This window comes from Ambystoma mexicanum, chromosome 5p (assembly GCF_040938575.1).
Source record: "Ambystoma mexicanum isolate Mex_15411 chromosome 5p, UKY_AmexF1_1, whole genome shotgun sequence".
Classification (NCBI taxonomy): domain Eukaryota; kingdom Metazoa; phylum Chordata; class Amphibia; order Caudata; family Ambystomatidae; genus Ambystoma; species Ambystoma mexicanum.
The window spans coordinates 686,316,100-686,338,692 of NC_090930.1; the positions used below are offsets into that span (position 1 = coordinate 686,316,100).

At 46.1% G+C, this 22,593-nt stretch overlaps 1 protein-coding gene across 1 annotated transcript in view; it reads left to right on the top strand.

The window, feature by feature from the left end:
- CNGA2 (cyclic nucleotide gated channel subunit alpha 2) overlaps positions 1-22,593 on the top strand; it is a 379,775-nt gene that overhangs the window by 221,677 nt on the left and 135,505 nt on the right. Inside the window, exon 5 of the mRNA XM_069613057.1 lies at positions 10,585-10,691. Coding sequence (XP_069469158.1) covers positions 10,585-10,691 — 107 coding nt within the window. The remainder of the gene's footprint in view (positions 1-10,584; positions 10,692-22,593) is intronic.

Below are 22,593 nucleotides of genomic sequence, written 5' to 3' on the forward strand. Positions count from 1 at the left end.
CTTTGCCTGGCGGCTCACTCCCTCTCCCTTTAAAGCGGGGGCGAGGAGCCGGCAGGGCTGGGGGCTGAGTTGGGGCTGTTGGCGGGAAGGGAAGCAGTTTTGGCGGCAATTTCAAAAGATGCTTTCTTGCATATTCCCGACACGGCGACCGGGCATTCCATGAGAAGGGGCACAGCTGTGTGCGCGGAGTGTCACCGAAGGAGATGTGTGCAATGATCAGCTGATCCAGCTGAATGGATGGGGGCACTCGCAGCGGAGCTGCAAAGAGTAGTGCAGGCCTTGTCCTCTGGCCTTCTCGTCGCGGGTTTGGCTGTATGTATGTCATACTTTGACCCAAACTTACAAACAGAAGTCAATGTGGATTCCAGCCTAGTAGGACTGGGGTAATATTGTCACAACACTCAAATGGCAGTCAGTCATTCTGAATGCTACATCATCTCATACATCAGATGCCGAAAAGAGATACTTCTAGGCAGAAAAGGAGTATCTTGTGTTTTGAAAACCATTCACCATCGCTACAGACCACCAGGCACGTGTTACAATCTATGGTAAACCATCTGCCCAGATGCTGCCTCGCATGATGGGGTCTTGCAATTTCAAGAATACAAGTGGGCGACTGATGTAGCAGGAGAACAGCGAGGCTCCTGCCACCGCCGGACTATATCGTAACATTATCCTGGTTTCAGCGTTGATCACCAGCCCAAGGGCTACATTTGTGCTGCGGAAAGCAGGCTGCACCCAGAGGTAGCATCCATTTCTGACGAGGACCAAGACTCACAGAAAAACCTGTCAGGAAAGGAAAGGCACGAGGAGTGCTAGCGGTGAACCAAGATGGCCGCCCAGAGAATCTAACGCTGCTGTAGTAATTAGAGAGAACGAGAGTGGCAGCATTGGCTGTGGTAGGCTGCACCGAGTAGATCTGTACATTGCAGACGTTTGTGGAGACAGACGGTCGTGGAGTCACAACGGGAGCAGCCACCGGGCTGCAGTGCCCAACCTCAGCTGGCCGCAGCCCCAAATCAGCGAGGTACTGTGAGATGGTGTCGGGGGATACAGATGAAAGCACAGGCACCGCTCCATTGATCTGAGGACCAGTGGGTCACCAGTGAATGGGAGTGTGTGCTCCTCCCCCCTCAGGTGCTCGTGTGCGAGCCCCCACATCCCAGATTACCTGCCAACTGGGGATACATCCAGGGCCTTTGGAGGACTAGCCGGCTCCCACACGTGGACAGCAGGATGGCTGTTGCGACCCGTAGTGGCAAGTGAGAGTTGCACTACCCAAGGAGAAGATGCAACACAGGCATCACAGCTGGGTAGCAGACCTGCAGGCTTTCAGGCTACAAGAAGGAGGTAAGGCAGGGAGGGACAGCCCCAGTCACACAGCGCACCAGGAAACCCAAGGCCCTCTCAGAGGAGGTGGGTTGGAGGAGGACTGGAGGCATATGGGCACCAAGAGTGGGGGCCCTGGCACAGACACCCTAAGCAGCCATTGATAGGCATCGCCCCGCAAGGTGGGGGTGCAAGGCGGCAACCACAGGACAGACTGGTGGCGAAGTGCGGGGAGGACAGCCCCATGGGTCTACAGTTGCAGGCTAGAGCCCTTGTGCATGGTGTGGCACAGAGCGGAGGGACTGAAGACCCCATAGCGAACGGCACAAGGAGCCCAGGGGTGCAGGCAACTGAGGACTTCAAGACCTCTGGCAACTTGATAGCGCCCATTTTGGGATGCCTGCGGTGGGAGAATAGGCAGGTGAGGAGGACCCAATGGACACCTGCCGGTGCCAAGGGATTGCTGGAGTTATGGTGGAAGGGCATCAAAAGCGCGGCCAAGACAGCTACGACCAGGCACCTGACACCACCCACCTCTGGACAGGCGGTGAAGGTGGGGACCCCCCTTTGCGAGGGGACTGCAATCCGGATAACAGAGTGACCCGCACCAGAAACCCAGGCGTGTGAGCGGACCATGATGGGAGGGAAAAGTAGGCAGTCCAAGATGGACAAATACACAGCCACATCCTCCAAGGGCCTTGCCACCACCCTACAGCAAGAGGTGCAGACAACTAACATGGAGGGGAAAAGTGCTGAAGTCCTGCAGGTGGTACAGAGCTCTAGGACTGCTCTGGAATCCAAGATTGGCACAATATGGGAGGAATTGAACCTCCTTACAGCAGACATGCACAAGTCGATGGAGAGCCAAAAGGTAACTGAATCGCGAGTCATGGCAATAAAGGTGAAGGTACAGACCTTTAAGAAACAAATATCCACACTTCTGCAGACAACAAAACTCCTGGAGGCTTGGGTAGAGGACGCTGAGGGCCGCTCGAGAAACAACATACGGATAGTGAGCATCCCTGAAACCATAGAAGGGGGCTCTCTGGAGCTGTTCTTAGAAAGGGGGTTGCCGGAACAACTGGGCAAGAAGGGCCTCTCGCAGTGGTTTGCGATGGAGCATGCACATAGGGTCCCAGCATGAAAACCAGGGCCAGACATGGACCGGTCATCGCCAGGATATTCAACTACTATGACCACGCTGTCCTCCTACAGGCAGCCAAAAGAAGGGGCCTGATTGGATTTTCCAACTCACCAATAATGGTTTTCCCGAACTATACAAGATGCGGCAGAGCTTCAAGGAGCTAAACCGGGTCCTCAAGGACAATGATATCTGTTACATGCGTATGTACCCCACAAGACTTAAAATCATTGAAGGGGACCATCATTGGTTTTGCAATTCCCCTGAGGAGGCATGGGAATGGTGGAAGGCAGAGGGCAGCTGGTCCAAAAGCTTGCGCCGGGCAGAAGAGGCAGGCGCCCTGGCAGACAGGGAAGTATGAGACCGCTGGGGACAGGAGAGAGTCATGCCTCAGCCGACCAGGCAGTAGGTGACAGATTCACAGTGGCGGAGGACAGGACAGATCCCTCCAACTACATGGGGAGAGCGAGCACTCAGCGGAGGACTAAGCTGGGACTTTGAGCAGATCTGCCCTACAAATGGAGAAAACCATAAAGGCCCTGGGTCCTCAATACTAATGCTGGACCAAGCTAACAGGACCACAAATTTGCTGCAACATGAACTGGGATGGGGGCGGGGACTGCTGGGGAGCCTGTTTAGGAGAACAAACTACACCCCAGGTCCCGGATGGACATTAGCGACCCATCACCCTAGTGGAATTGCGTGTGACCACACACCCCCGGCACAAGCATGGAGTTCGGCTCCCTCTGATGGAGAGCTGGGCCGATGCGGTGTGCCCACATAGCAGGTACTCAGCCTGGAGGTTTATGAGGTTACAGGTTCATTGTTGATGGTCCTGTGGTTGTTCAGTGGGGACTGTTGTTGAGGACGGGGAAGTGGGGAGGGGGGGAGTCCAGCTTAGCAACCAAGCAAAGTGGCGTACATGACAACAGCATGCGCTCGGTAGGTGCGAGAAAGGGAGTTTGCAAAGGGAACCATGGGGTCACTGACGATACTCACGTGGAACTTGAGAGGGTTGGAGTGCCCAGCCAAGCGTGTGGAGGTAATGGGGTTTCTCAAGAGGTGGGGTGCAGGTGGCTCTGCTCCAAGAAACTCACCTCAATAGGGCAGATCTCGAGAAGGTGAAGGGTAGCTGGGAAGGCGAAGTGCATGGTACAACCTATTCCACCTACTCTAGCGGGGTGTTAACCTGGATAGCGAGAGGGGTTTCCTTCCAGGTGTCCAAAGTCCAGCGCGATGAGGAAGGCAGGACTTTCATCTTACAAACACTTACACCCCTAACACAGATAATGACACCTATTTTCCTGGAGTTGTAGGCATGGTGGGGATACAGACCCAGGGAACAGATATGGGGGGAGACTTTAATTGTATGCTCCAACCGCAGTTAGAGAGATCAGACCCCAAGGAATGCAATAAGCCAATGGAATCTAAATCCCAGGGCCACATGCTAGGAGACCTAGACATGGTCGATTTCTGGCGGTAGAAGAAGGGTGATGAGAGGGGCTATACCTTCTATTCCTATCTGCACAGCACATATTTGTGACTAGATTATATTTTCATGAGAAATGAGCAGTTTGCTCAGTTTCAGAGGATTCAATACATGGGGAGGAGTGTATCAGACCATGCCCTATAAAAGCCACATTGGCTTGGGGAAGGAGGAGCGGGGAATCCCCTATTTGGCGACTGTGAGCTGAGGCATTAATGGATGGGGTGTATGCAGAGGAGTTTAGGCAAGCCATAGGGGACTACTTTGAGATTAATGAAGGCTTGGTCAGTGACTACATAGTTGTATGGGAGGCATTTAAGGTGGTAGTAAGGGGCAAGTGCATAGCCGCCACATATGGGCTCCGCTCGATACTACAGTCCACCCTTAATGACCTTGAAGACTGCGTTAGGGTGCTAGAGGGAGATCTGGCAAAGGGGTCACCATGTGGTGCGTAGCTCGTTTGGGTAGATTGCATAGACGACAGGTGCAAGAGCACCTGGGCAAGCATGACTTTGCGCATCATCTAACGAGGCTCCACGGTTAGGAGAACAAGGCAGGCCGGCTCCTGGCCTGGCTACTTTGGCGGGACCAGCCCCAGAATTTGATCACACAGGTGGAGACCGAGAATGGGGTCCTAGCCACCACACAGGAATTCACTAATTAATTTGAACAGCTGTACAAGAGCAGGGGCCTGGGGCATGGCCAGGAAATGGAGAAGGTGCTTGGCCAGGCCTCCCTTCCTAGGCTGAGTGAGGATGTGGCCTCCACGCTAGTGGAACCCCTGACAGAAGACGAGATAAAAAGTGCCATAGAATCACTGGCAAATGGGAATATGCCTGGAGCAGACAGCCTCCCGGACAAATTTTATAAGAAATATGGTGACCTCTTGGTTCCTTGTCCCTGAAATATTTATGATTGGGCCTTTCAGGAGGGGAGGGCCACGGCAACTATGCAGGAAGCCACCATTGTAGTACTGCTTAAGCCAGACAGGGACCTGTGCCACAGTGGATCATATCGACCCATATTGTTGCTAAACAGACACCAAAATACTAGGTAAGGTACTGGCGGCCAGACTCCTTAAGGAGGTATCTGGTCTGGTCTATCAAGACCAATGCAGATTTGTATGGGGTAGAAGCACAACGATGAACCTTAGGAGGCTCTATTATCAAAAATGTTCAAGGGTCGGTGGAGGAGTTGGCAGTGGTCTCTCTGGACAGGGCCAAGGCCTTTGACTCTATTAACTGGGAGTGGCTCTTACAAGTTCTTGAGAGGAATGGGTTAGGGACGAATGTGCTGAAGTGAATCTAGGTGTTGTACCAAGAACCCTTGGCACGGGTGAAGATGGGTAAGGTGGTCTCATGCAGCTGGCAGCTGGTGAGTTGAACCTGTCAGGGCTGCCCACTGCCCCACTGCCCCACTGCCACCGCCCATATTATTTGCCCTAGCACTGGAACCTATGGCACGGCTATGTCCATAGTCCCAGGGTACATATCTCCTACATTACGGATGTGCTGCAGAATATAGAGGTTCTCACTGAATTTCAAGTGAATTTGGAGAAATCATTGCTATTTCTGCAGGGCTCACTAAGGGGTAGGGCGCTGCAAGAACTGCCGAAGGACGGGCTGAGCTGGAAGGACGAGTCCTTCCATTATTTGGGCATCCAGATAAACCACTCTATGGTAGACACCTTCCAGCAGAAAGTTGGAAGGGCACTCATGCAGATAGGTGACAAAATTGCATTCTGGAACAGACTGCCTCTGTCCTTAATGGGCAAAATAGTGATCTGTAAGATGCTGATACTCTCCAGACTGCTTTACTTGTTTGGAAATATCCCCTACATGGCCAGGGCTCCATCCTTGAAGCTGCTAGACAATAAAATTGCAGACATATTGTGGGAAGGGAAACGGCACAGGTTGTCACTGTCCACACTACGCAGGAGACTTCGAGCTATACTATTTGATGGCCCAATTACAGCGCTCCACTAGATGGGAGGTGGGAGAGGGGGGACTGTACCGGCAGCTGCTGGGGGGACCAAAAAGGCATCATACAGGGATGGAGCTGCTGTGGCGGGAAACAAGGGAGTCTGAATGATCTTGCTTAAGCAAAGTGGTGAGGCAGGCATGGAAAAGGGGATGCATTAGGCTAGGATTGAGAGATGGCCACAGACAGAGATTCCCTTGAGGACCGATGCCAAGGTGGCGGGGATAGCACTGGACATAGGGGATGCGAAGTGTACATGAGGTGGGTGCCTGGTGCTCGGTGACCTCTTTGAGGCAGGGACATTAATGCCATTCTATGTTTGGGCTGGTAAGTTTCAGATGCCATAGGGGCAGTTCCTTAATTATGCCAGACTAACCAGTGTGCTCACAAGCAGATGGGGCATAATACCCAAAGAACCACTGACTACCCTGATTCTACATACTCTCCTCACCATTGGGAACAATAGGCCCACCATCTCTAGGCTGTATGCAGCACTACAGGATAGTGGCCTCTAACCACAGCTCAAAGCTAAAAACAAATGGGGGAGGGACATGGGGGCAACTTTCGAGGAGTCAGAGAAAATATGTATGCAAATGAGCAAGGTGTCTAGAAACGTGTGCTTTAAGCTGATTCAATTTAACTTCCTGCATAGGGTCAATATGATCCCACAGAAACTACCCCAGGTGAGAACAAGACTCAGCTAGTTACTGGTACATGGTGTGGATGTGCCCAATAATACAAGAATACCGGGGAGAGGTGGTACGAGGATTAATGCCCTGGTGGGAGTCCAACTAGATTGCTCCGCCAACACATGCGTACTGGGGGTGTTACCAGTGGGGAATCAGGGAAGTCAGAGGAAAAAGATGGTTGCTTTCTTGTTGCTGCTGGCAAAACATAGTTTGGCAATTGCATGGAAAAGTCCACGGGACCTTGTGCTGGCACAGTAGCTGGCCGACGCACAGCAATGGGTAGCAGCAGAACAGCGGATAGTGCAAGGCCTAGGGAGGAGGGATGGAAGTGAGAGCAAGGGGCTTGCATGGAACATTTCTAGATGATATGCAAACTTCCCCATTTATCTACCCCCATGAAGCACAGATGGCATCAACAATAAGGGAGAGGAAAGGAACATGAACAGACTGCTGGCGGCTAAGAGGCATGGACTGGAAGACAATGGGCAGACACAGTCGGGTGAAGAGGACCTCATTGAACATTTGGCAAGGACTGGGCTGGACTGGGGTGGAGTGGGGTACAGGGTGGGGAAGTGGGCGAGAGGGTGGGATGAGGTTGCTTACGTTACTTGTTTGTCAAAATTTTATAAAAAAGATTTAACAACAGGAACAAAAGAAATACCGGTTTAACATTATCCACAAACCAGGGAAATAGGCTAATCCAGCGGAATTTCTGTCGCACCATGCGCTACCAGAGCCGTCGTCTCCTGTTGATCGAATGGACGAATATGTCAACTTTGTAGTGCACCATTCGCACCCCAGGGTAACAGTACTCAAGTACATTGCACGAAGCTGTGGCAGAAAGAACCATGGCGGTGGACATAACACTGAAGGCAACCCTCTCACAAGTAAGTGATGAAATGGCAATCTCACCCTCAAAACTGATACTGAAAGGAAGTCAAATCATCATACCATCCTGCCTACAACAACATGTGATAGAGCTAGTGCACCAAGGGCACAGGAACATCACGTCCACCAAGAGACTTCCACGCCAAAAGGTATGGTTCTCACAAATGGATCAAATGCTGGAAGCAACCTTGAAGTCAGGTCACATCTGTCGGAGCTTACAACCACATACATTCCTGGAGCCATTACAGATGACAAAATTACCAGGGCATATTTGGGAGGAAGTGGCTATAGATTTCTTTGGACCGCTGCATGTGGGCATATGCATATTAGTACTACTGCACACACACTCCAGATACCTAGAAATACAGATCCTGCAGTCTACAGCAGCGATGGCGGTCATTCCAGCACTAGACAGGACATTCTCCATCTATGGCATACTGAAAGTAGTAAAATTGGACAATACATTCTGATTCTTTGGTGTCCAACCTCTGAGTAGCATGAAGATCCGATCGCGACTTCAGCTAGGATTATAAATGACCTATATTGGCTGGATCTGTGAACTTCACTGAGAGGTTCCTTTTGCTTTCCACAACCCCTCCTTCACTGCTAGTCAGTGCATGCTGACCAGAAGGTAGTGCTGTTACTCGTCCAACTGGTGGGAGATAGCTGCTGTATTGACCCTGAAGTTATTTACTCTATGCCTAAAATATAAAGCCGCCTGAGTGTGGAAAAACAATAAAGTGGCAAATGTGTGCATAATGAAGCAAAGTCGGACCTGGTCGACTGGGTGTTTTGTAAGAGCTAAATCTGTTGTCACACTGCCTCTATCTATCTCAGTTGAGAAGTTAATAATTCAATGGCAGACTGGCTGTGCCACATGTTTCAATCATAACTCTCTATGACATGGGGTTATTGTAGAACAATGCAATAGGTTTGCGAGTACCTGCAATAGGTTTGGCCCCCTCAGTTGTGCACTCAATTTCAGGTAGAGGGGGCTTCAGAAGTGGATGTTTATAACTGCCATTGCCAGACCTACCTCTGTAAGCTATTCCACATGTCATCCTCATTGCAAGGTGTATCTCTGAGTTGAGGAGAGCTAGCTCCTAAGTGACAGTGGCAGGCCTGTTTTGCAGAGGATTGCCTGATTATTATTATTATTATTATTATTATTATTATTATTAATAATATTATTATTGTATTTATTGAGCGTGGGCCTACCTTCGAGAAGCAACAGAGTGCTTTACTTAGGTATACAACTATACAGATAGACAACAAAGCACTTTACAGAAGTAACAACAGAACAGATATACAGTGGAGGGTAGGTTACAGAGGAGTACAAAGGAGGGGTACTGCTGCCAGACACCCTGTACTGCTGTACAGGGTGTCTGGCGGAGAGGGGCAGACAGCGCCTAGCGAGTCAGGTGGTGCGGGGTGCATCGTGATGGACTAGGTGTTGAGGAGGAGAGACTCCTTGAAGCAGTCAGTTGTGAGTGATTTCCCTCCCTCACGTGGATGGTCGTTCATCGTGCTTGGTTTCTTAGTTTTTTTCAAAGTGGCCTCTGAGACCTCCTACCAGCACATAATTACTATTGTCTTTGCCTATTGGTGTGGATATTGAAAGGGTTGGCCTGCAGAGACTCTGTTTATCTCTAAGGCTTGGTGGTCCTCCCTCAAGTCCGGTGATCACCAGCGGACTTCTTTCTAAGTGTGGGACATAAAGAAAACCTCAGTTTTGATAATAGGTATTTGATCTAGGCCTTTAGCCGGCTACCCTCAGGGTGCAGAGGGCAAACTTAAAGCTGTCTGACTCACATGCAGAGGTTTTGATTCCATGGAGACGTTTACACAGCATCTTGAAACCAGAAGTTAATACTTGGTTCCCATTTGGGACCTTCCATTTGTGTTATTGTCTCTACAGAATCCCTGTTTTGACCCCCTGTTGCTTAAGCTATTGTCTTTGTCAGCACTCTTTCCTGGTGGTGTGCACTTTGGCCATAATGATCGGAGGAGCTGGGTTCAATGTTGGCAGCTGTCCCCTTGCTTAGAAATTTCCCTGACCAGATCATTCTCATGTTGGATCTGGGGTTCTGGTCTAGGTGGCCTCTTGGTTTAATTGTATCCCAATAGCTCATTCTACCACCTTACCTCCTGATCTTTCCCCCCTTGATGAAGAGGTGCATATGCTTGATGTGAAAAAGGCCATTGACATGCCTGAGGTAGAGTATCTCCAATCAGAATGCATACGAATCTATTATTCCATGTTGTATCGGTTTGCAGACATTCCGTGGTCATAGGTTAATGAAGATTAACAGTATGGAATCTAGGTATTAGTATCGACAATCTTTTAAAAACAGAAACGCTTTTAATCTAACATTTTGCAATATATCATCAATGACTTATCAAACTCATCGAGCTTTCAGAAGGGGCACTTGACCATCCATGTTTGTTATAATTTTTAATATATTTTTAAAAGGTTTTCACAAATTGTGCATGTTTAATTTATTTCTCAAAGGCTGAGCAGCCCCGCATATTTCATGTGAATCCACATAGTGGCCAAGTGGCCCTGTGTCACGTGTAACAACGTCAGCCAGGACTGGATTTTAGTCAACAGCACTTTGGAAGATGAGGCTTACAAGCCCACACTTATAATTGTTTTAAAAATCTACCAGTGCAACACACTTTTGGCTGAAAAGCAAAAACTGGTTGATAATGTCAAACGTTATGCGGGACCACTTGCCAGCTTTGGATAATGATGTGTGGGCAGTCAAACATACAGAAACTTAATATGAACTTCTGACTCAATAAAAGCAAGCACAAATGAAAGATTTCAGCCTCAGACTGCCTTTATAGATGCACGTATCCAGTCCAGGGAGGCTTGCACAACTGGCCTTACAGAACCAAGACTCCAAATATGCTCAATTAGGCCCCATCCGACTCCAGGCTTGCGACGTCTAATACAGGGTAGAGTATCCAGAAAGCACTGAGGCTTGGCTTCCAAAGATCTATCTAGCGTGAATGCAGTCCTCCTCCTGTTAAGTGGGGTTAATTACATTCCTGGATCTGTTCCACAGGGCTTGCTTCAGCGACCTGCAGACCGGCTATACCATCCTCTGGCTCGTGCTTGACTACATCTGCGATGTTATCTACATCATTGATATTGTCATCAGGCTTCGCACAGGTGAGTGACCTTTCCATGCCATTATAAAGACAGTGTGAAAGTGCAATGAGAACAGAAAAACACGCCCACGTGTATTTTATAAAGAGTGTCTGATGCTAGATCTTTAATGGCATTCTCTGTGGATTCAGAAACGTGCAGTCCTCCTTGCAAGCCCACTGCATCCTTATGAGGTGTAGCCCATAGTTAGATCAAAATAAACGGCTAAATAGAACAAGGTTTTTAGAATTAAAGACACAAAATCTTGTTTGCCCTTAAAGACACAAAATCTTGTTTGCCCTAAATCCTGCCACGGCCGTTAGCAAAGACGTAGACTACATTTAGTGTTTAACTTGTCTTTTTATAGTATTCGAAGACTATAGCTAGTCTTTTTTAGTATTCCATAGTACTCATTTTAAGCAGCATAATATATGAGGACTATTCAGCATGCTTGATACTAGTCGATTTCTAAAAGAATGCTAAACACATGCTTGTTTCCAGTCTTTTAGTCTTCCTTTAGTATTGAATACTACATAACCACTATTCACCATTACTGAGAAGACAAGAAAAAGATGAAAATAAGATCCTCCATTTCGTGAGGATAAGTGGAGTGGGTTAAACTAGCTTTAGTGATGGGCTTTCGCTCACACACTCCTTCAGACTATGCAAGGAGGACCGCTCACTCATAATGGCAAATAAATGTATTTACTAGCTTTGATCACATGAACAAAGGTGGTGCAAAAAGCGGACTGGAGGCAGTGCACTCTCCCTTCTGGCCGCCCCTCCCTCAGAAATACACACCTAAACATCACGCATGCTTTCCTGCTCATCTTCTGTGGCCTAGCCCACTCACACCAAGTCACCTGGGCGTGTGCCATGACTCAAGCGGTCTATAGCACACATCTCTCCCTCTAAACGTGTGTCTCTTACAGTGGACAGAGAGAGTTCATTCCAAAATCATGGCACTTTCCTTGTACGCTTCTCTCTTGTGTGGGCCGCATCCTTGGGCCTTCTTCCACCAATGCTTCTTCCACTGGGTTTGTGCCACATCTCTGATCATCTTCACCAAGCACCAATTCTCCCATGTGTGTTTCTGGGGAGTGGGCCATACATAACATGGCCAAAGCAGCTTAGGACCGTCTCTCAGAATTTCCGTTTGATGTTCCCTCCAAGGCGCCCTCTCCAGAATTCACCGTCTCTTTGCTGGGACTCTGTTCCTGGCCACTCTGTCGCTCCGGGGCAATGCTTCCTCTGCTGTACAGGCTACCATCACCATCTTTCACACCCTGCTATCACCACAGAGGACATATTCTTTGCCTGTCCTCACAGCTCGCCTGGTGACCTGAACTTAGGCAATGTCTTATCGGTCCACTGGTTCTGTTTTATTTTTATCCCGTCTCCCTCCCCTCTCTTATATCAGAAGTCTGCATTGCTTTACATTTATCGTACTGCTCTTGCCTGGCTTTCTGCTTGCCTTTCCATATAATGTCATCGACCTACACTGACTGATCCTCCCTGGTATCTGAAGGTCAAGGAGGAATGAGGACCGAGTAGGCTCAATGGCCGTCCATAAACTGAAACGGACAAACCCCTGTAATAATGTTGGGCGTAAGTCTGTGTGCCTAGATCGATCGCTTCCTGTACTGTGACTATATATATATATATATATATATATATATATATATATATATATATATATATATATATATATATATATATATATATATATATGTTTGCCTTTATATAATGTGTACATTGTTGCTGGCACTTGCACTTTATTCTGAAGACTTTGGCAGCTATGTGCACTTTATGATGATGTATGCATGTATAACATTCTTGCATTATTGCTGACACTTGCACTTTATTCTGAATCCTCCATCTTTCAGATATAGGGCCTCTTTATGAGTTTGGAGGCAGCCATGCCCTTAATTCTGGTCCGTGGTTGTTGAATGGGGAAATACTGGGCCATTCCAACCTTGGAGGGCCCGGTATTTCCCCATTCAGGGACCACGAACCCGGACAATACCCATTCCCATTTGAGCCCCCATAGAGCTCAATGAGAATGGGGAGCATGCTAACAACGTGCCCGTTAATGACGGGCCCATTGTTAGCATGCTGGTCCCCTCGCGGGACCCGCAAAGGACGTCTGGTCAGACGTCCAGAGCGGGTCCCACGAGAGAACCTCGTAATGAGGTGGTACGGGGTTAACGGCGCCGGCACCTTTACCGGCGCCGTTAACCCCTTACCGCCTCAGTTGTAATGAGGCCCATAGACTCATGTTTCGCTCATTACAGCGCATGGGCTTTGGAAGGTGCCTGCACTAGCACTTTATATTCATGCTGCTGAATGTGGTAGCACTTTTTATGCTATATTGGCATCGTTTGGCTGCTGGCACTTGCACTTTATCAATACTGTCCATGCATTTGTTATTGATTTGTATTGATTTGTACAGCGTTGCTCTCATGTATGCGTTGCCCATATATTTGGTAGTTGTTGCTCCCCCATGTATTTGTCTGCATTTAAATACGATCATTTGCAAAAATTGCCATGTGTAACTCATGTTCTAACTCTATTCCAACATGTCTGCCTGCACATCACACCGTGGCTGTCTCACTCGCCTTGGTTTTCAACATGGTAAAAAGGACTCTGTTTGTAATATTACTGATCAAGCGCTCTGTGAACGCGAAATGCGTCATTCAGAACCTTGTCCCTGCAGTATCTTGTCTTTGCTGTGTTTTTCCACATTAAAACTTCTGTGTATCTTACTCTGGATTATTGTCAATTTTTCGGCATTCACTGACCCTGGAGTGCGGTCCTCCTGCCTTAGCAGTTTTTGTTCTTTGTTTGGTTTTATATATATCTTCAAAGAAAACACTTTGTTGAAGGGACGTTATGGTTACAAGTAAAACCGAAAAACCCCAGAAATTCGCCAGTTGTGGTAAGCCAAGCAACCATAACTTGTGCCACCATGGTGCACTGCTAAGCCAAACACCCAGTACATGAAAGATATGATATGATATCTAAGTGCTGACCCAGGGATCGAACCTGTGTTGCTCTGTGTTGTCTTGCTTCTAAGGCAAGCACGTTGCCGCTGAGCTATCCTCCCGAGACAGATGATAACACAAATGCCATTGATGACATCACTGATGTGCTACTTGTTTTTGTTCACTAAAATGGCTAGGCTAGTTTTTCTTTTTACTGAGAATGAACATTTTTAAAATTGAGAATATGCTATATATATATTTCTATGGAGTTTGATTTGACAGTATAATGCACATACATGGGAAAATAAGCAGGCCTCAAACACAATTATTGTGTCAACATGATAATCAACTTTAATGTTATTGTCATTTTTTGGTGCTTTTTTCCTTACTTTAATTTCCCTGTATGTGGCTCTAATTTGTATGCTTTCTGGGTTTTTACATGTATTTTTGGTACTAACACAAGTGTGTTCGTAAGTTTGAAATTGTTAGCTATTTATTCATTGTTTAACCTCACGCAAAACTTTCATAAGGTAACATTTTTTAGTTTACTATTGGAAATGACCAGATAAAACATATTGTACTACTTTGGTACATGCTGCAACTATTGCCTATGTGTATGCAAGATTAGGTTCCTGTATTAACAACGACACTCAAATATGTTATTTAGATTTTTTTAAAAATGTTTACATGTATCCAGAACGTCCCTTTAACAACATTTTTTCTTTGAATTTTATAGGTTTTTATTAGTGCAACTTAACCATAACATCCGTTTAACAACATTTTTTCATTGAATTTCATGGGTTTGTATTAGTGCATCTTAACCATAAGGTCCCTTTAAGAACGCTTTTTCAGTGAATTTCATAGGTTTTACCAATTCACCCTAATTTGCTACAACTTACTAATATCACACTTACCCCAATATAGCAATATTTTTCTCCATTTTAGAAAGTTTCACCTGAAAACTCTGCCATTGGCAGCAGTGGAGAGAACGATGGAGTTCCAAAATCATAAGATCCTCTTTTTTCCAGATCTTTCCCCAGCAACCAATAAGAAAAGCAGAGCTCTCAATATCGTGAAGAAATCCTTTCTGGGACGCGGGGTTAAAGCTGGCCTGCATCATCCGGCTAAACTTAGGGTGACTTGGAATGGAAAGGATTACCTCTTCTGGGATGTGGAAGGGGCAGAAACATTATTGAAAATCATTCCTATGGACAAACCAGTTGACGAGGCTAACGGATGAATGGTTTGGAACTGCATGAGTGTTGCTTTCCTCAATCTGCTGGCAGTATAGCGCAAGCCATATTTACATGTTAAGCAAGGCCCAGAATGTATGTCTTCGCATAAGTAGAACTGAGAATTTGTCTCGTGTGCACTTGAAGTTTGATGCCCCCTTGCCATATACGGCAAGGCGGTATAGGTTGTCTGGTAGTAAGTTTGCGGTTTAGCCGTTGGCACCACTTGTTTTTGGGTATCGATGCAAAGGTAAAGCCGTTTTGTCCCCCTCCACCCCTTATGTGAATGAGGACTTTCAAGGTTGCTACCCCACATGCCTCATGACTTGCTTACAATGTGGACTGTATGTTGATGGAGCGTCCTACTCTTGTACTGTTGTAACTGGGGTTGCAAGTATAAAAGAAAGAAATATATGAAAACACCTCTGCCATTCCCCACCTTCTAGCATCATATTTAACACTTCTATACACTTTTTGCAACTTTTACCACAGTTTTTGTGTTTGCAGATGTTCGCGAACGTCTGATGTCATCGTGGACTATTCAGACAGTGTCACGTGACCACGCTCGCGGCATAATGATGTGTTCCTGAACATGTCAACAATTCGTGAACGAGTCCATGCTTTGCGAACAGTTTGGAACTGCATTTTCAACTGATCAGAAAACTTTGAGGCTCATAATTTACCCTTACACAGCTCCTACACCTATTCTTACTCATTATACATTAACAATCTACCACACAGCACATAATTGAAAGAATATAAAAAAAACTGCTATTTATCTTACAAATGGTATCAGCTACTGCCATTCCTCCTCCACAAGAGCCACCACCACCTGGAGCACCTACACAACAAAAGAAGCAAAATACTTCAAATGACAATCAAGAAGACCAGGAAGATGAGGTAGAAGAAGTGCCTACTTCTGGCACCCAGAGAGAATCATGGGTTTGGCAGTTCTTTACCACTGTTGGAAATGTACCAAAAGCTATAGCTACTAAAGTGACAACCTGGGCAGTAATCCTACGGGACCACTTTGATGCGCCACCACATCAAATCCAACCACTGCAATGCTCTCAGAAAGGCTGTTCTTTTCTTAGGAAGTAGTAGGCTGTCTTCCTCTACATCATCTTCCTCAACCAATGATATAACCACACAGCCTACTTGTGTGGGGCACTAAATACCACCAGCTACCTTGTAAGCGAGAAGAGACTGTTGCTTCATATCTTTCTAAAACAACAGTACTCTGTATATACTGCAACACACCATTCTGCAGGGGGAGTCATTTCAAAGTGCCTTTGAAGCTGTAATCAAGGAGCATGAGAAACACTGCCTTCTACCTTAGATTTAACACACGCACAACATCTTCCTCTGTCCAACTGCCCCTCCATATCTGTGGTTGCTGCCCCTTCCCTGATTACCTTCCACACATTACATTCTGGCCTCTCCTGCAGAAAGAAACCAACAAAAAAACATTAAAACAAGGTTCCTTTAGGAACCACCTTTCACAGTTAAAAAACAAACTAAAAAAATAAGCTTATAGTCTCCATCTACTTTACATTTTTCAGTAAAGTAGTTAGATTCAATAAGATTCTCCAACATTCCCATTAGCATTTTCTAGTATGCAAATGAAAATAATGGACAATTGTATACTAGAGAAATATTTAAAGTAGTTAGATTCAATAAGATTCTCCAACATTCCCATTAGTATGTTCTAGTATGCAACTGAAAATAATGGATAATTGTATGCTAGAGAAACATTTCTGGCCAGAATTCATCTCTCTAGTATACAATACACATCATAATCCATTTCCGTTTATAACTAGCCACAGTCTCTGCATTCCCCTGTCTAGTCCATACCTTATTAGAAAACCCAGATTGCACATGCACACCATCGCACAAAACAGCCCTTCTACTCTTTTTACTGTTATGTTTGTAACACTCACTCATTGCTTGCTTTAAACCATTCACACATGTATCCACCTACCACTTAAAAAAACTATACATATAGCCTATTCACATAAACCTCCACCCGCCAACTGCCACTAAACAATGTTCTACACATCTTTTGCATCTACATTTCCCATACTTATTCCAAAAAAATGCACATAGTTCTCCTATAAATGCACATATGCATTGTGCAGTAACAGACGTGCATAAAAGGGGCAGTATGGATGGACAAGTGCTCATGAGAGCCCAGGAGGAAAGTGCCTATGGATGCCAAGGTGGGAGGCCACTAGCAAACTGCTGGGGAAGAGGAGTCCCCCAAAGGGTGCGGTATATCTTGACTGTTAGATCCCTTTAACAAAGTATTTTCTGTCAATTGAATAGGTTTTCATCATTGAAAATGTTTCATAACGTTACATCACTGTATATATGTTATTAATAATTCCTCTGTTAACATATATGAAAGAACTATAAACCTCCTATAAAAAAAATATTTTTTGCAACACATACTTATGTGAGTTGTTATCAGCAGCGCATACCCCAATATGCAAATCAGAGAAAACATTTGTCCTTGCCGGAGGCCAGGCCCTCTGCCCACGGCAGAAAAGTTTTATCACTATTTTATGTACTTATGTTTTGACAATTCCAAAAAAGTAAAGCACAGGACGTATTTCTAAAAGCATCCTTTCCCATCCTTACTGATGCTCCTTGCTTAACGTTGCTGCAATCCCGTCCAGCACTCCAGCTTGCACCTGCAAGCAGATTTATTTTCCCATTTAAAACTACTGCTTGCCACATGCCCAAATAAGTGAATCAGACTGGGCATTTGTCTTTTCCGAGGGCCGGGCCCATTGTCCATGCACCAAACTTATATCACTTTTTTTTGTGCCAATGCCCACGGCAGAAAAGTTATATTACTATTTTTTGTACTTACGTTTCAACACTTTCAACAAAATAAAACACAGGGCAGATTTGCAAAAGGATCCATTCAGGTCCTGCTCCTCACGCAAGATTGCTGCAATCCTGTCGGGTACTCCGGGCTGCAGCTGCAAGAAGAATTTTTTTCCCATTTCAACCAAGAGCTTCGGCAATGCCGCATACCACAATAAGTAAATCAGTGTTGGCCTTCGTCCTTGTCGAGGGCCAGGGCCATTGTCCATGCACCAAACTTATATCAACATTTTTTGTACTTAGATTTGGGCACTTTGGAAAAATAAAACACAAAGCAGATTTGCAAAACCGTGCTTCCAGGTCCTTGCTGATGCTCCTTGTGCAGGTTTGTTGTAATTCAGTACAGTACTTCAGGCTGTAGCCGCAAGCAGAATATTTCTTCCCATTCAAACCTAGCGTTCAGCCATTCTGCATACCCAATAATCAAATTAGAGTCCACAATTATCAAGAAATTGCAGGGCGGTAGAATGGGTAGATCACTGCGCTTCATCTAGTACTTTAACAGATTACCCTGCTTATGATGATGGGTTCTTTTCTGAAGGTACCCTTCCTTCTTCAAGTGTTAGGTTTCAAATAGAAGAGTGAGCCCTGTGCACCTCAACAATGGGTTATTCAATAAGTAACTGTTGTCGTAATGAAGCAGTCTGCAAAACTATTCATGATTCTATATTTATTGCTAGAAGTCAGCCAACACGTGATTCAACTCTAGGATCTTTCTCAAGGCATGTGGATTGTGGGCCAGTCATTGTTGCGAGATTGTGGAAATGAGTCTGACATCCAATCTCAATATCATGTCCCACTATGGTTGCAATTAAGGGTGGTTAATGATTTTAAGGGATAGCCTCTGGTTTGGCGTGCTTGGTAATTATCTGCTGATTACCATTGTCTCAGAGTGTGTGCAGCGATAGTCACATCGATCTGTTGATGCAATCATGTGTAGCACTTCGGGCTGTGGACACAGGCAGAATTTCGTTTCCCATTCTAACATTCAAACATATCCCAATGTTGAAAGACTTCACCATATTGCCAGTCCCTGGTGGCCATGCCCACTTTAACCCCATTGTCAGTCCTTCGTGGTCATGGGCAGTAACCAGATCATCTGAGGCATGGCCTTTGGCCATGACCCAGACAATCTGGTGTGGGATATATTGACCCACTTCTGCTCTGCCCTGCGACATCACTGTGTGCTGATGGTGCCAGAATTATCCAAATGGCTGCAAAACCCCTGGGCGTGCCAAAACCCATGGAAATTGCGCTTGGAAACATGTCAAGATGGCTGCCAAATCTACCTTGCCTGTTGTCAGTGGTGGAACTGAGACCTCACTGCTGAAACATGACACTGGGCTGCCCGCCAAGTAAAAATGGAAACTGCATGAAAGGCAGTGCTTTACTGAAAGAAACCCAGAAATTGTTCTTAAATCCCTTTTTCTTGGTTGCTGAAACTACAGAATGCCAGTCCAAAACACCATAAAACATCCAATATCCTTGCTGGGTGTTACCTGTCACTTCATTTAAGAAATCATTATGAACATACAATGTCATGAAAAGCGGAATCTCTCATCAAAATATTCACAGCAAAAATGTGCCTGCCTGTGAAATCTGTCAAAATATGGGCGCAGTACCTGCGGCCGCCTGTATGACAGCTGTCAGTAGTTTGCATCAGAAGATTTAAACTTGTGCAATCGAAATCAAATGTCTAAAAAATAAGTGACCTGTTATTAAGAGGAACCTAGGTTGTAACTATTTAAATTCCATGGTTTAGAAGCTGGAATTCTAGCTGCTTGTTTGAAAATTGCAAGTTTTGTTTTAAACCAAGAAAAATGTAATAAGATGACATTGAATTTAAGCTGAACTCAAAGCCACCAAACCAGTTCCACAGCTTCCCCCAACAAAAGGCATCTCCCTCTGCTTCCCACCAAGGCCAGGAAATCACACCTTTGTGAGAATTACATCAGTGGATGAGATCTTGGGCTGCAGCAGAAGGGGACAATGGACTTTCTCTGGCTGAAAGGATATGCAGATTGTGAAGTGTCACAAATGGCCTCTCCCAGAAGGAAGGGGGGCAGAGATTGTCAGAGCTGCCAGGAGGAAAAGGAGGTGGGGACAGACAACCATTTGTGGATTCACAAGCACAGAAAGCATATTTTTGAAAAGACTGATAAATGACTGTGCAAATTTGTAAAAATTATAGAATTAACAGCATTGTTAACGTGATTTTTGGGTGCACATTTTTAAGAGATGCCAGAACTCTGTGTGATGTTCTGGGAATGCACAGTGAAAATTCTGGTTTTGCAGCAAATGTATTTATGTCAGAAGCATGAAACTTCACATGCTTATGCCCATATACAATGCGCACATGTGTACAAATTTTGGATAAATTAGATATTGTGTCCCGGACAAAAAGTGCGAAATTCTGTCAAATCCAGACCCAAGATCCTACAGCGACGGGGCTTGGAAGAGTATTTGCTCCACAAAATATGTGATCTATGTATGTTATGGTTATAAAGATTGCACACATGTAAATATGTATTATACCAAAAGTAGATTTTATGTTGAAAAGGCAAGGGGAGGATGTTCTCAACAATAAAACCACATCATCATGGTGACACCCTTTTTTCTCCTCCAATCAAGGGAGAGAGTGGATTCCAGCCAATAGCCTACCTAGGGGGTGTGCTTAGGATAATTCAGCATGCACACCCCTTTATCAAATGCATAAATAGAGACAGCTGAGGACTTAGAAAAAACACACAGATCCACCCACCATCCCGATTTTGGCCAAACACCCTGAAGGAGATACATCCATACTCCTTGTTCCAGACTACAGAAACTTTGCCAGCAGAAAGGCTCATTGCATAGCTGAACCACTTTCAGCTGGGCCTTAAATTCCAGAACCCATCCCACAAACTTAAAGGGGAAACAAAAGGAACAACCAGGCTGTGCTGTAACTACTTGCCTGCCAAAGAATTATCTTCATAACCAACAAGGGCAGATTAAGCCCAATCCTGTGCCGTGCTGTGCAGTGAACAGAGAGCCATTGCAGATCCAGTTCAGTCCTGCTGTGCCGTGCAGACCAGAGCGCCTTGCTGTCCAGTCCCACTGTGCGGTGTCCAGAGCACCTTGCTGATCGATGATCCAGTCTAGTCCGGTGTTCCCAGCCGTCTGTCCCAGAACCAGATCCCTGACAGTTCCATTCAAAACCTTTGTAGTGAGTATCCATAGTATAGGATTGTCACTAGCCTATGTACTGTCCATAGTAATAGTAATCCCTATCCAAATCCATCCTATCTTGTAGTCAGAACTGCATTGCTAGAAATATTTTTGAATTGCCTGAACTCTCTCCTATCCCTATTATCTTCATTCTGTAAATGTATTGTTAAATATTCTTGCACTGAAATATTTCATCTGAAGAAGGGAAGCTCCTCGGAAGGCAGTCGCCCTGATCGGAGGCGCCCTGGCCTAGTGTCTGTGCTTCCGTGTAGTATTTGCTGCTTCATAGTCATTCCATAGTATAAAGAAATCTTGTTTGTCTTTTAAAAGCGCTTCTCTGTTTTCCCCATTATTTCGCCTATCTCAGAAAAACAACCTCCACTAAAACGTCCATAACTTCTTCATTTTTTATGCTAGAAACAGAATTCAAATCTCTGCTTGTAGCTAATATTCTCAGCTTTCTATAGAACTAACAGCATTACAAATCCTTATAGTTCTCCCGCGATCACGATTACCGCGTGTGGAAATGTTTGCCACAGATTTTCGTTTTGGCAAAATCTATCACGTGTAAAACAGCTTTCAATTGTACCCGACCTCAAATTTAAGTTTTCACATTGCTTATTACTCTCAAATCATTGCTAGTTTTTGTCTGCAACCATACAAAATGGCTCCCATTAGAATTTAAACAATTTCAGTGAATTAAACCAGATTTACAGGGTAATTCATAGAATTTCGCAGAAAAGTGTCGCAAGCGTCTGGCGCAGAGTGTCCGCGTGCGATTGTCTGCGCCAGGCACGTGCGCTAAAACCGATTTCCGCGCACAGCGTATTCATGGATTCGAGGCTCCCAAACCAGCCGTGGCGCAGAGTATCGCAGCGACCCTGCAGCAGCGCCAGTAACGCCCCCAAGAACGCCCTCACGCAAGGAAAAGCCATCAAAATCGCAAAATCATCGCAAAGGGCTGCGCTAACCTTGGACCAGTTTACAGGGCTGCCAAACAAGGAACGCAAAGCGGGTAACGTTCATATCAGGGGTACGCGGGAAGTTTTACACGCGATTAGCCAGGGTACGTGTATTACAGGGGTACGCGGGAAGTTCAACACGCGATTGGCCAGGGTACGTGTATTACAGGGGTACGCGTGAAGTTTTACATGCGATTAGCCAGGGCACGTGTATTACAGGGGTACGCGGCAATTATCACACGCGATTTGGCTAGGTACGTGTATTACAGGGGTATACGGGAAGTTTTACACGCGATTTGGCTGGGTACGTGTATTACAGGGGTGCACGGGAATAATCACACGCGATTTGGCCAGGTACGTGTATTACAGGGGTGCGCGGGAATTATCACATGCAATTTGGCTGGGTACGTGTATTACAGGGGTGCGTGGGAAGTTAAACACGCGATTAGGCTGGGTGGGTCCTCACAGGTGTACCCTGTACACCCTCCACGGCCCCTGCAGGCCGCCCACACCACAGGGGACTACCCTGCACACCTGCTCATGTCCCCCTGCACCCCCACCCCCCAGCAGTGCAGGGGCACCCTCCACCAGGCCCCCACCTATGTCCCCTATCACCCCCACCCCCCAGCCACCAGGGGCACCCACCACC